This window comes from Labeo rohita, unplaced genomic scaffold, assembly GCF_022985175.1.
Source record: "Labeo rohita strain BAU-BD-2019 unplaced genomic scaffold, IGBB_LRoh.1.0 scaffold_61, whole genome shotgun sequence".
NCBI lineage: Eukaryota > Metazoa > Chordata > Actinopteri > Cypriniformes > Cyprinidae > Labeo > Labeo rohita.
The window spans coordinates 869,976-883,093 of NW_026129535.1; the positions used below are offsets into that span (position 1 = coordinate 869,976).

At 43.2% G+C, this 13,118-nt stretch overlaps 1 protein-coding gene across 2 annotated transcripts in view; it reads right to left on the reverse strand.

The window, feature by feature from the left end:
- gdf11 (growth differentiation factor 11) overlaps positions 1-13,118 on the reverse strand; it is a 50,619-nt gene that overhangs the window by 4,794 nt on the left and 32,707 nt on the right. For both annotated transcript variants that reach the window (XM_051103978.1, XM_051103977.1), the window contains exon 2: positions 6,138-6,511. In XM_051103978.1, the coding sequence (XP_050959935.1) occupies positions 6,138-6,511 (374 nt within the window). The remainder of the gene's footprint in view (positions 1-6,137; positions 6,512-13,118) is intronic.

A 13,118-nucleotide genomic window follows, 5' to 3' on the forward strand; every position in this document is an offset into this window, starting at 1 on the left:
GTCGGGGGGGAAATAGTAAGGGGATTTTTGAACTATTCATTAATAAACTAGTGTTTTCTGAGTCAGTGTCGCAAGTATGAAGTTGCCGATCCTAACTCGCCATCTCTTCTTTGGATGCGCCTTTAGAGAGAAATGTATCCTTAAAGATTACGTAATGAAATAGTTTTTGTTTTCGATTTGCTTCATTTCGTTAAGTAATAATTTAAAGCTTTCCATAGATATATGTATCATGTCTGTGAGTTATGTATTCGCTGAGTTTCGGTTCATTTTTGTGAAGCGCTCCTGTTGAGACTACAGACAAGCACATCATGTTTGTTTTCTTTGTTTTAGAAGCACCATTTGCAACGTTTTGTTGATATTGTGAGTGCACACAAATAAAAGTAGACCCTTTACAGTTCCGAATTATGTATTATTTTTACTTTTATCAGCAAAAATGACGTAATATTTAAAATGGTTTCCACTGAAAAAAATGCAAGTGTTCGCACTGGCGCCTCCATGTTCTGCAAAGCGGCTTTAGCTTCCACTCTCCACACAAATAATTGGATATGCGCCAATAGCACACATTTATCTAGGTTTAACGTTTAAACTATCATTGACTTGTACTTGAACTGTTTTACATCTGTAGATATTTTATTTTAGGCAAGTCGTGATGATTTGAGAAGGCAAAATTAAATCAAACAGACTATGATCAGTCTTACGCTGGCCGCTTGGTCGTTACTTTAAAAAAAACAAAAACTTATATTTAACGAACAAAAAAAATGCTTCAAAACGTTTAAATTAACTTGATAAAAAACGAAATATAATCACTTTGCCATTGCATATGTGACATGAGAGCTATGATGCTCGCGTGACGTCAGTAATGGGCGCCGTGTTACGCACATATAAGCGTCACACACCGGGAGCTCAGGTAAGCGACTCTCTTCTGGGGTATCTGACAAAAAATTTAGTTGTAACTGGGAATTACTAAAATATGAAATAGGACTATGTGTTAGGCATTTCAGCAGCAATTTAGCAAAACAGAGAAGGTACGAAGAGGAAGAGGTCATCTCAAAAATTATAACACTTCAGAGTAAAATTCAGGAAGACTTAACAGAATCTGATTTAATAGAACTTGCAGTGTTTCAATCTAAATTAGATAGTATTTATAAGTATAAAGCTGAAGGCTCCTATATTCGTTCTAGGAGGAAATGGTTAGAACAAGGAGAACAAAGCTCCGCTTACTTTTTCAGAATGGAAAAACATAATTCTAAGAACCTTACTATTGATTCTTTGCAAGTTAATGGTACTTTAACCAATAATCCTAAGGAAATTGCCTCTTTCTGTAGTAACTTCTATTCAGAACTCTATAAGTCTAATTATTGCAAAGAATCTGCTTCTCTTTTCTTTCAATCATTAAAGGAGGTTAATCTTATATCTAAAGATGAGCAGTTTACCTGTGATAAAACTATAAATATTACTGATATAATTGACGGTATTGAGGGCCTTAAAAATAACAAGTCTCCTGGCACGGATGGCCTTACGGCTGAATTTTACAAATGCTTTACGGAAGAATTAGCTCCATTCCTGCTAGAGATGTTTTCGGAGAGTATTCAGTCAGAAAATCTGCCTCCAAGTTTAACACAAGGGCTACTAACCTTAATTCCTAAACCCAAAAAAGATATTTCCTTGATAGATAATTGGCGGCCTATCTGCCTACTCAACAATGATTATAAAATATTGGCTTGGATCTTAGCTAAAAGACTTAAGAATGTTTTAAACTCTGTTATTGACGAGACTCAATCAGGATTCATGCCAAAAAGACACATAGCTAATAATATCCGACTTGTTTTAGATTTATTAGATTATTCTGAGTTAATTAGTGATGACAGTTTTATTCTCTTTTTAGATTTCTACAAAGCGTTTGACTCTCTTAATCACAAATTTTTTTTTTATCTCTTAAAAAACTTGGATTTGGTGATCCATTTTGTAAGTATGTAAGAACTCTCTACAATAATGCTAACTGTTCTATTAATCTTAAATGGGGTACTTCTCCTAGATTTCAGTTATCAAGAGGTGTTCGTCAGGGCTGCCCTGTCTCACCTTATTTATTTCTTATAGCTGCACAACTTCTTTCCTCCTCTCTTTCAAGTAGTGTTCTACAGGGTATTACTGTTGTCAATAAACATATACTTATTAGTCAGTTAGCCGATGACACCACTTTGTTTCTTAAAGATAAATCACAAATTCCAGTTGCTATCGAACTAATTAATTTTTTCTCTAAAGCTTCAGGTTTAAAGTTAAATCTCGATAAATGTGAATTGTTAGCTGTTAAAACTTGTTCCTCTACTTCTCTTTACAGTATCCCAGTTAAATCACAGGTAACCTATCTTGGTGTGTCCATATGTAAGGATGAAAAAGCTAGATGTAGATTAAACTTTGACCCAGTTGTTGAGAAAGCTAAAAGGAAATTCAATTCATGGTTACAGAGAGATTTATCGCTAAGAGGCCGAACCCTCATCGCTAAAGCTGAGGGTATTTCGAGAATGACTTATCCTGCTCTTTCTTTACATGTAGACAAACCTGTATGTGCAGACATTGATAGAATGTTATTTGACTTTCTGTGGAAACATAGGAGACATTATGTCAAAAAATCGGTTGTTATTAATAAATATAAATGTGGTGGCTTAAATTTTTTAGATTTTGCTTCTTTAAATAATACTTTTAAGATAAATTGGTTAAAGCAGTATTTAGCAGACCCTGATTCATTTTGGAATATTCTCCCTAATATTGTTTTCTCTAAGGTGGGAGGTCTACCTTTCTTATTGTTTTGCAATTACAGTATCACGAAATTGCCCCTGAAATTGTCAAATTTTCATAAACAAGTACTGTTGGCGTGGCATCTGATTTATAAACATAACTTTAGTCCTCACAGTTATTTTATTTGGAATAATGGGGATATTCTTTATAAAAATAAATCTTTATTTTTCCCAAATTGGGTCAGATATATTATTTTAGTTTCTCAGTTGTTAAATTTTAATGGCTACTTGTATTCTTATTCAGAGTTTCTGAATAAATATAATATTCCTGTAACTCCTCGAGAATTTGCCATTGTAATGGACGCCATTCCTACTGGGGCCATAAGTCTTCTTAAGGACTCTACAAGACTCCAGTTTTCTTTGTCAATGATTCATCCTTTTGATACAGTGATTGGAAAAATTTGCTTTTTATCTACCTCTTCCGGTCGGAACAAAAGAATAACACAACTGTTTCAAGATGAGATAACTTCTCTTCCATATATTGTGTCCCACTGGAATGGCCTATTTGAAAACATTCCATGGAAAAAAAGTGTGGACTCTGTCATCTAAGTATTTAATAACTAATAAGGTAAAGGATGTTTCTTATAAATTACTTCATCGTTTTTACCCAGTTAAGCTTTATATGAAAAAAATGTTTCCAGATATTGATTCTTTATGCTCATTTTGTGGAGCTGAAGATGAATCTATGTCTCATCTCTTTTGGGAATGTACATATACTAACTTATTTTGGAAAGATTTTTGTATTTTTGTACACTCTTTTTCTTCACAAAGTTTTGTTTTGTTATATAAAGATGTTTTATTTGGTTGTCATAGCTTTTCTAAAGAAGACAAGGACCAATATTATTTGATGAACTTATTTATTTTTCTTGCTAAATTTTTTTTACACAAATGTAAGTGTCAAGGTGCTAAGCCCTACTTTCCTGTTTTCTGTAAGGACATTAAATCCTACCTGGACACTCTTCTTACATCCAGCAACTCCAAAGCCCTTAAGACTGTCTCATTGTGTCATTCTCATAATATTTTCCTAATTTTGTAACCTGTATTTGTACTCTCAACTGTACTCACCCCTGGCATTGGATTTTTGTTTTGTACGTTCCCGATAGCATTAATAAAAAAAAAAAAAAAAAAAAAAAAAATAAATAAATAAATAAAAAAAAAAAAAAAAAAAAAAAAAAAAAGACTCTCTTCTGGGGTGCTGTCTTTTCTTCTGGCTGGGTTTGTGATTGTAGTGAAGCATTTCAGGTAGGAAAAAGTGATGTATTGGTAGCTAAGAGTTGATGTGTAAACGCTAACGGGAGTGATTTGTTTAGGTAGCTTCATTTTCCATCTGCTCATCCCCTCACGTGTGGCTTTGTCACTCCTCAAGCGAGTTTTATACTCGTATGTGTGCATACCCTCTAATCTAATCGTGCCTTTCACTTTGGCGTGGTATCTTTCTCTGTCGGCCTGGTATGTATGTTTAATTAAGATCTTATGTAGTTTCAGCATTTGGCAATGGTAATGACTGTTAACCTGGCTTTAGGGCGTTTAGTGTATGGGAACGGACACCGGATCATTATTCTTTTTAAACGGAGTGTTTAAATGTTTTGACTATTCAGAGTCCCGCAACGACTTGCTGGTAAGTGCAAAACCTTTTTGTTCGTAAGTCTCGACCAATGATTTTGCGGTCTGTTCCTTTTTAATTGTTTGTGTAAATTTTAGGAGAAAGTGTGGCTTCGCTTTCGTGACTGTATCGCTGTTTTGTTCCCACGAGGAGTACACGTCCAGTGTTCTGTCTTCATCAGGATTGCTTTGAGCATAAAGCCGTCTACTGGGGCGCGTGGAATATTATTTTGTTTTTCTTTTTGTTTGTGTAGTTGAGTTCATGTTAAGGGTATTTGTATATTTTGTTTCATATTGTGATTTCGTCTTGTGATTACTTATTTTTGTGTTATAACTCAGTGGATAATTTCTTCTCATATTGGAAACCCTTTATTTTCTTGAGTATCTGGTTTATTTTTGCTGATTATTCAGCTGACTTTATAATTTCAATTTAACTTCATTATGGGTCTGATTTCAATGGATTGATGGTTATAGCTGTCTTACCATTCTCAGATATTTGGTTTTTTCTTTATTGTTGTCCTTTGATTGTTAATGGTTTATTCAATTTAATTTGAAGTTCTTTTCTTATGTGGTTGTTTGTTGGTAAAATTTAAACTTGGTTACTAATTTGTTTTTTTTTTGTGTGTGTGTGTGTGTGTGTGTGTGTGTGTGTGTGTGTTCCTCAGGAGCTGCAGGTTTACTCGGGACGAGGGTGTTTCTCACGGATTGCAGTGCTTTGCTGTGTGTATGAGGTCTCCCATTAGTACAAGTGTGCGAGCGTGTGTTGCACAAACCGGAATTGGTCTTTTACTTAGTTAACCTGGAGTAAGGTTGCAGCCCTGTGGATGGTTGTGTGGGTGTGGGTGTGTTAAGCATTGGATTGTTATTTTAAACTGATTAAAATAAAGCATTTTTGTAAATTTGTACGCAAGCCTGTGTCTCCAATTTATAACTACCTTGATGGCGAACCTAGTCTTTAGGCATAATTCCTTGGGTGAAATTCCCATGGTGGCGTAGTCGGTGTTCTGGTAATTGTAATTGTATTCAGGCCTGGTTTTGGGTCTTTTGTAATTGACTCGGATGCCACACATATAAAACCGGACTATTTTAATAGCTGAAAGAGTAGTATAAGCTGTTTTGGGAGAAGAGGGGAAAAAAGACGGGCTCGGGTCGGACTCGGGCCGGGCGAAGAACGAATCTAGCATAAATATGCAGATGTCATCCCGAAACATTGCACTGTATAAAACGAACGTTTCATACAAATTCTGAACGGATTATAGCCTAGAAAGTGCGCAAAGCTCGCTCACTTTATTATCACGTATAAAAGTGTCACTCATCTCAGTTCATCGGGATCTCACAAGTTCTGTTATAATCAATGAAGCTCTCTAAATTACACAATGAGTCTGGGTATTTAGCACGTCTACCTCCGTACAACTGGGCGTGGGCATGGCAAACCGCTCCAACTGCAGTGTGGCTGACAACGGGGATGACTAACCATCTGGGGGGACAACTGCCCCTGCCCCCCTCCCTCTAATGTCGCCCATGCCAGCAGTAACATTTCAGTCTTTGATGAACAAAAGGATAAACAAAAATGGATTCAGAAATAGCCATTTGTAATATTAAGAATTTATATTATTTTAATCTATTAAAACATAAATAAATAAATAAATAAAGTCAAAAATTTTAACTTTTTGTTCAGTACAATGATTATTGTTTCCATTATAGCAGTATTTTTGGCCTAGCAGGTCTAAGGGTTCTTACCAGTCCTTCCTCTCCAGGCCGCAGAGATGTCACAGCCAGGTCATTGCCACTCTCGTCATAAGCATTTATGTCAATGCCCCAGTTTGTGTGTGGCTGCTTAAACCAGTTCTGCAACACATGCTTGAAATCGATGCTCTGCCAATGACCCGCTTGCGAACTGAGCTCAATTTTGAGTGACCGGATACGGATGTGTCGGCTTCCCTGCTCAGTGATAGGTTTAAGGCGAAGGATCTGCAGGTAAACAGTGGAAGTTTGCTGTAGTGGCCGCAGATAAACCCACAGCTGGGCTTTCAGGACCTTGGTAAACATCAGTTTTGGACTGAACTTGAAGAAACAACAGCTGGGTTTCCCATCCACTTGCACCAGAGGTTCAGCTGAGAGAAAAAAAAAAAAACTATTATTCACTGAAATTGCATTTAAAATGGTCAAATAGTATGGCAGTATGATATAAACAATATATATATATATATATATATATATCTATGGGTGGATATATCACACATATATTACATACATAAACTATTGTGACTAACAAATAGCATTTAAAAAAAAAAAAAAAGTAAGTAATTATGTCTGAAAACATGGTAATGCATGTTATTCTGGCCACTGGTTATACAGCAGGGGTCGGCAACCCGTGGCTCCAGAGCCACATGCAGCTCTTTCATCCCTCTGCGGTGGCTCCCTGAAGCATGGGCGTAGAATACGCGGGGGACGTGTCTCCTCAACCTTTAATAAAACCTAAACTCTTCCTCTGCACTTTTTTCAGGCAGGTGTGCTCATGTAAAGGTTTTCAAGGGCCAGTGTGAATAAATCTAGGTTTATATTAAAAGAGACAAATAGTCACATCATTTTGAATATGTTTTATTTGTATCCAAAACAATGTGACCATTACTGAGCGCTAAAATACTCTCATGTAGTGTATTTATTTATATGTCATACTCAAAGCTGCAGGGTGCTCTCCCTAATACAGACAAAGGCATCCCACTATTGCTGTAGCTAAGCATAGGTGCATTTCCCAAAAATATTGTTGGCCAACTATCGCAAGTTCCATCGTTACCAACATAGTTCAACGATTCGGTGTTTCCAGAAATCATAGTTAAAATGAACATTTGCAAACAGCGTCACAAACTTACGTGGTTGGAACTACAGCTCTCGACCTGTGGTTAGAAACATAGATCCTAGTTAGTAAGACATATGGGCTTTATAAATTATGCTCTTGGGAACAATATCCAAGCTAACGTGCAGTACAATCTATATCTTCCATTCTATCTAAATATAAATGCATTTTAATCTATGTATTTTCACACATCCTCTAAAAACGGTGTTTTTAATTAGTGCGTATGTGGATAAATGCCTAAGGGAAACCCAGAGTATGATGTAACAGGGAACCTGCGATGGATCAAACATCAAATAAAGTTTGTCAAAAATTAGTCATTAGGTGCCATGTTCAATATAGCTGCATTTTAGAAATCTCTAATCAGTTAAATAGCAGAACTAATGTGGTTCAAACGACGGAGATGCAACCGTGTTCGGGAAACAGTCGTGATTAGCTAGTTCATTTCCACAACAATGCATTGCACTATGAAGATGTAACTGGACTCGTGGGAAGCGTGTAAGATCCAGATGCGAGCTTTATTAAACAGATCATAGTCAAGACAGGCAGGGTCAATCTCCAAACAAACAGTGATACGTAGGCAAGGCAAAAGCGTAATCCAGTAAAAACAGCCAATAGGTCAAAATACAAGTGAGCAGTCCAAAAGTAACAAATGAACAAGGCTTAGAAACTAGGCAAAAACTAGGCAACCCCCCCCCCCCCCCCCCCCTCCTGGGGGAACAGAGACAAAACAGGGGGGTGGGACGGGGGGCCAGGTCCATGCAGAGGAGGTGGGCCTGGATCGTGGAGCAGGGACAGACAGTGAAGCACTGGAGGACCTGGGCCATGGAACAGTAGCAGACAGTGAAGCACTGGAGGACCTGGGCCATGGAGCAGTGGCAGACAGTGAAGCACTGGAGGACCTGGACCGTGGAGCTGTGGCAGACAGTGGAACACTGGAGGACCAGGGCCGTGGAGCTGTGGTAGACAGTGGAACCTTGGAGGATCTGGACCGTGGAGCTGTGGCAGACAGTGGAACCCTGGAGGATCTGGGCCGTGGGACAGTGGTAGACAGTGAAACCTTGGAGGACCTGGGCCATGGAGCAATGGCAGACAGTGGAACACTAGAGGGCCTGGGCCGTGGAACAGTAGCAGACAGTGGAAACTTGGAGGACCTGGGCTGTGGAGCAATGGCAGACAGTGTAACATTGGGGGGCCTGGGCCGTGGAGCAGTAGCAGACAGTGGAACACTGGAGGGCCTGGGCCGTGGAGCAACGGCAGACAGTGTACCACTGGAGCAGAAGTCCACCATGCTTGATTCGGAGGAGCCTGGAGCCATGGTGGAGCAGGGAGAGCAGGCAGCCATGGCGGGGCAGGCAGAGCAGGAAGCCATGGCGGGGCTGGCAGAGCTGGTAGAGCAGGGAGCCATGGCGAAGCAGGCATAACAGGGAGCCATGGCGAGGCAGGCAGAGCAGGCATAACAGGGAGCCATGGCGGGACAGACAGAGCAGACAGAAGCAAAGATATCCACAGTGAAACTAGTGACATCCATAGCAGAGCAGTGAGTTCATGATTGGCCTTCTTGGCTGTCACATGATGGGCAGAGAGTTCATAGCAGGACGCCGCCTCCTTTGAAGGATCTACAGCATAAGCTGACACCTCTGGAGACATAGGCGTGGATTCATGGTCAGACGTGGCAGTGAGTTCATTAATGGACGCCACCTCCTTTGGAGGATCTACAGCGGAAGCTGACACCTCTGGAGGCATTGGCGCAATTTCTGGGACAGACGAGGCCTCTGGAGCAGACTCGTGGACAGACGAGGCCTCTGGAGCAGACTCGTGGACAGACGAGTACAGTGTGTAGCCCACACGCTTAAAATGGCGATAGCCATTACAGGCAGCACAGTAGATAGTGGGATGCCTGCTGGTCTTGAGGGTGTGGACGCTGTTGACATCTGGCTTGGGAGCATGGGCTCTGCGTGGCTTGGGAGCGTGGGCTCTGCGTGGCTTGGGCGATGAGACGAGACTTAGCAAGGCTTTGAATGGACGGCTGAGACCTGACGAGGCTCTGGGATGTCAGCTGAGATGTGACGAGGCTCTTGGAGATCAGCTGAGACATGACGAGGCTTTAGAGGATCAGCTGAGATGTGACGTGGCTTTGGAGGGTCAGAGGGGACCTGGTGAGGTTCTGGCAGGATGGCCGTGGCTTGGCAAGGCCCTGTACTAACAGCCATGTCGTGAAGAGGTGCTGTTAGGAGCGCAGCTGTTTCTTGACTTGATTCAGGAAGGTCTGTTGTTATTTGACTTGACTCAGGGAGATCTGCCGTGACTTGACTTGACTCAGGGAGGTCTGCCGTGGCTTGACTTGACTCAGGGAGGTCTGCTGTGACTTGACTTGACTCAGGGAGGTCTGCCGTGACTTGACTTGACTTGACTCATGAAGAACAGCTGTGTCTTGACTTGGCTCATGAAGGTCAGCTGTGGCTTGACTTGACTCGGGAACAACCGCAGTAACTTGACTTGGCTCACGAAGATCTGCTGTAACTTGGCTTGGCTCATGAAGATCAACTGTGGCTTGGCTTGGCTTGGGGACAACAGCAGCAACTTGACTTGGCTCATGAAGATCTGTTGTAACTTGGCTTGGCTCATGAGGATCAACTGTGGCTTGGCTCGGGGACAACAGCAGCAACTTGACTTGGCTCATGAAGATCTGCTGTAACTTGGCTTGGCTTAGGAACAACAGCTGTAACATGGCTTGACTTAGGAACAACAGCTGTAACTTGGCTTGACTCAGGAACAACAGCTGTAACTTGACTTGACTCATGGGGAACAGCTGTGACTTGACTTGACTCATGGGGAACAGCTGTGACTTGGCTTGACTCATGGGGAACAGCTGTGACTTGGCTTGACTCATGGGGAACAGCTGTGACTTGGCTTGACTCATGGGGAACAGCTGTGACTTGGCTTGACTCATGGAGAACAACAGCTGTGACTTGGCTTGATTCAAGAAATACAGCTGTAACTTGACTTGATTCCGAAGTAACAGCTGTAACTTGACGTGGCTCAGGAATCACAGTTGTCACTTGACTTGGCACTGCACGTGCAGCCCTGACTTGACTTGACACCGGAGGATCAGGCATCACTTGATTAACTTTGGGTGCGGCAGATATAAGATGAGATTCAAATGAGATGATTTTGGATTGATGTGGCTCAGGCGTGGCAGCCATCTTGGCCAGGGACTCAGACGGGGCAGCCATCTTGTGAACAGGCTCGGGGATGGCGGCCATCTTGTGAACAGGCTCGGGGATGGCGGCCATCTTGTGAACAGGCTCGGGGATGGCGGCCATCTTGTGGACTGGCTCGGGGATGGCGGCCATCTTGTGGACTGGCTCGGGGATGGCGGCCATCTTGTGGACTGGCTCTGGGACGGCAACCATCTTGTGGACTGGCTTGGGGTTGGCAGCCATGACAGGTGCAGGCCCTGGAGCGGCAGGCATGGCGTGAGCAGGCCCTGGAGCAGCAGGCATGGCGTGAGAGGGCTCTGGCTTGGTAGACATGACGAGTGCAGGCTGTGGCTTGGGAGCATGGGCTCTGCGTGGCTTGGGAGCGTGGGCTCTGCGTGGCTTGGGCGATGAGACGAGACTTAGCAAGGCTTTGAATGGACGGCTGAGACCTGACGAGGCTCTGGGATGTCAGCTGAGATGTGACGAGGCTCTTGGAGATCAGCTGAGACATGACGAGGCTTTAGAGGATCAGCTGAGATGTGACGTGGCTTTGGAGGGTCAGAGGGGACCTGGTGAGGTTCTGGCAGGATGGCCGTGGCTTGGCAAGGCCCTGTACTAACAGCCATGTCGTGAAGAGGTGCTGTTAGGAGCGCAGCTGTTTCTTGACTTGATTCAGGAAGGTCTGTTGTTATTTGACTTGACTCAGGGAGATCTGCCGTGACTTGACTTGACTCAGGGAGGTCTGCCGTGGCTTGACTTGACTCAGGGAGGTCTGCTGTGACTTGACTTGACTCAGGGAGGTCTGCCGTGACTTGACTTGACTTGACTCATGAAGAACAGCTGTGTCTTGACTTGGCTCATGAAGGTCAGCTGTGGCTTGACTTGACTCGGGAACAACCGCAGTAACTTGACTTGGCTCACGAAGATCTGCTGTAACTTGGCTTGGCTCATGAAGATCAACTGTGGCTTGGCTTGGCTTGGGGACAACAGCAGCAACTTGACTTGGCTCATGAAGATCTGTTGTAACTTGGCTTGGCTCATGAGGATCAACTGTGGCTTGGCTCGGGGACAACAGCAGCAACTTGACTTGGCTCATGAAGATCTGCTGTAACTTGGCTTGGCTTAGGAACAACAGCTGTAACATGGCTTGACTTAGGAACAACAGCTGTAACTTGGCTTGACTCAGGAACAACAGCTGTAACTTGACTTGACTCATGGGGAACAGCTGTGACTTGACTTGACTCATGGGGAACAGCTGTGACTTGGCTTGACTCATGGGGAACAGCTGTGACTTGGCTTGACTCATGGGGAACAGCTGTGACTTGGCTTGACTCATGGAGAACAACAGCTGTGACTTGGCTTGATTCAAGAAATACAGCTGTAACTTGACTTGATTCCGAAGTAACAGCTGTAACTTGACGTGGCTCAGGAATCACAGTTGTCACTTGACTTGGCACTGCACGTGCAGCCCTGACTTGACTTGACACCGGAGGATCAGGCATCACTTGATTAACTTTGGGTGCGGCAGATATAAGATGAGATTCAAATGAGATGATTTTGGATTGATGTGGCTCAGGCGTGGCAGCCATCTTGGCCAGGGACTCAGACGGGGCAGCCATCTTGTGAACAGGCTCGGGGATGGCGGCCATCTTGTGAACAGGCTCGGGGATGGCGGCCATCTTGTGAACAGGCTCGGGGATGGCGGCCATCTTGTGGACTGGCTCGGGGATGGCGGCCATCTTGTGGACTGGCTCGGGGATGGCGGCCATCTTGTGGACTGGCTCTGGGACGGCAACCATCTTGTGGACTGGCTTGGGGTTGGCAGCCATGACAGGTGCAGGCCCTGGAGCGGCAGGCATGGCGTGAGCAGGCCCTGGAGCAGCAGGCATGGCGTGAGAGGGCTCTGGCTTGGTAGACATGACGAGTGCAGGCTGTGGCTTGGCAGATGTGACGTGAACAGGCTGTGGCTTGGCAGACATGATGTTAGCAGGCGTTGGCTTGGTGATTACTGGAGGATCACAGGGTCCCTCATCCACGATCCCCACAGTAAAAGCAGAACCACTTAATAATAAGGCATGGTCTATGTATTGTTCTAATGTCCAGTGAATTTTTCCTCCAGATAAGACCCACTCGAAAAATGTCTTTAAGGGCCACATCATTAAATTGCACCAGATGAGAGAGTTCACAGAAAATCATGACATAATTTTCGATGGGTTGGTTACCTTGGCGGAGACGGAAGAAGCGTGATGCTGGATCCATGGTTATCTTTGTACAAAAGCCGCTGGATCTTTGGTAGGCGAAGTATTCTGTAACAGGACTCGTGGGAAGCGTGTAAGATCCAGATGCGAGCTTTATTAAACAGATCGTAGTCAAGACAGGCAGGGTCAATCTCCAAACAAACAGTGATACGTAGGCAAGGCAAAAGCGTAATCCAGTAAAAACAGGCAATAGGTCAAAATACAAGTGAGCAGTCCAAAAGTAACAAATGAACAAGGCTATGAAACTAGGCAAAAAGTATGGCAATGAACTAGACAGAACTATGGTAAAAAAACAAGGCAAAACAATGACAAGAAACAAAACCGTGGCAAAAACAAGGCAATGAAACAAGAGAATACGCTTAGTAGAGTCCACACAGCAAAACAATACTTCACAAGGCCTGTTTGG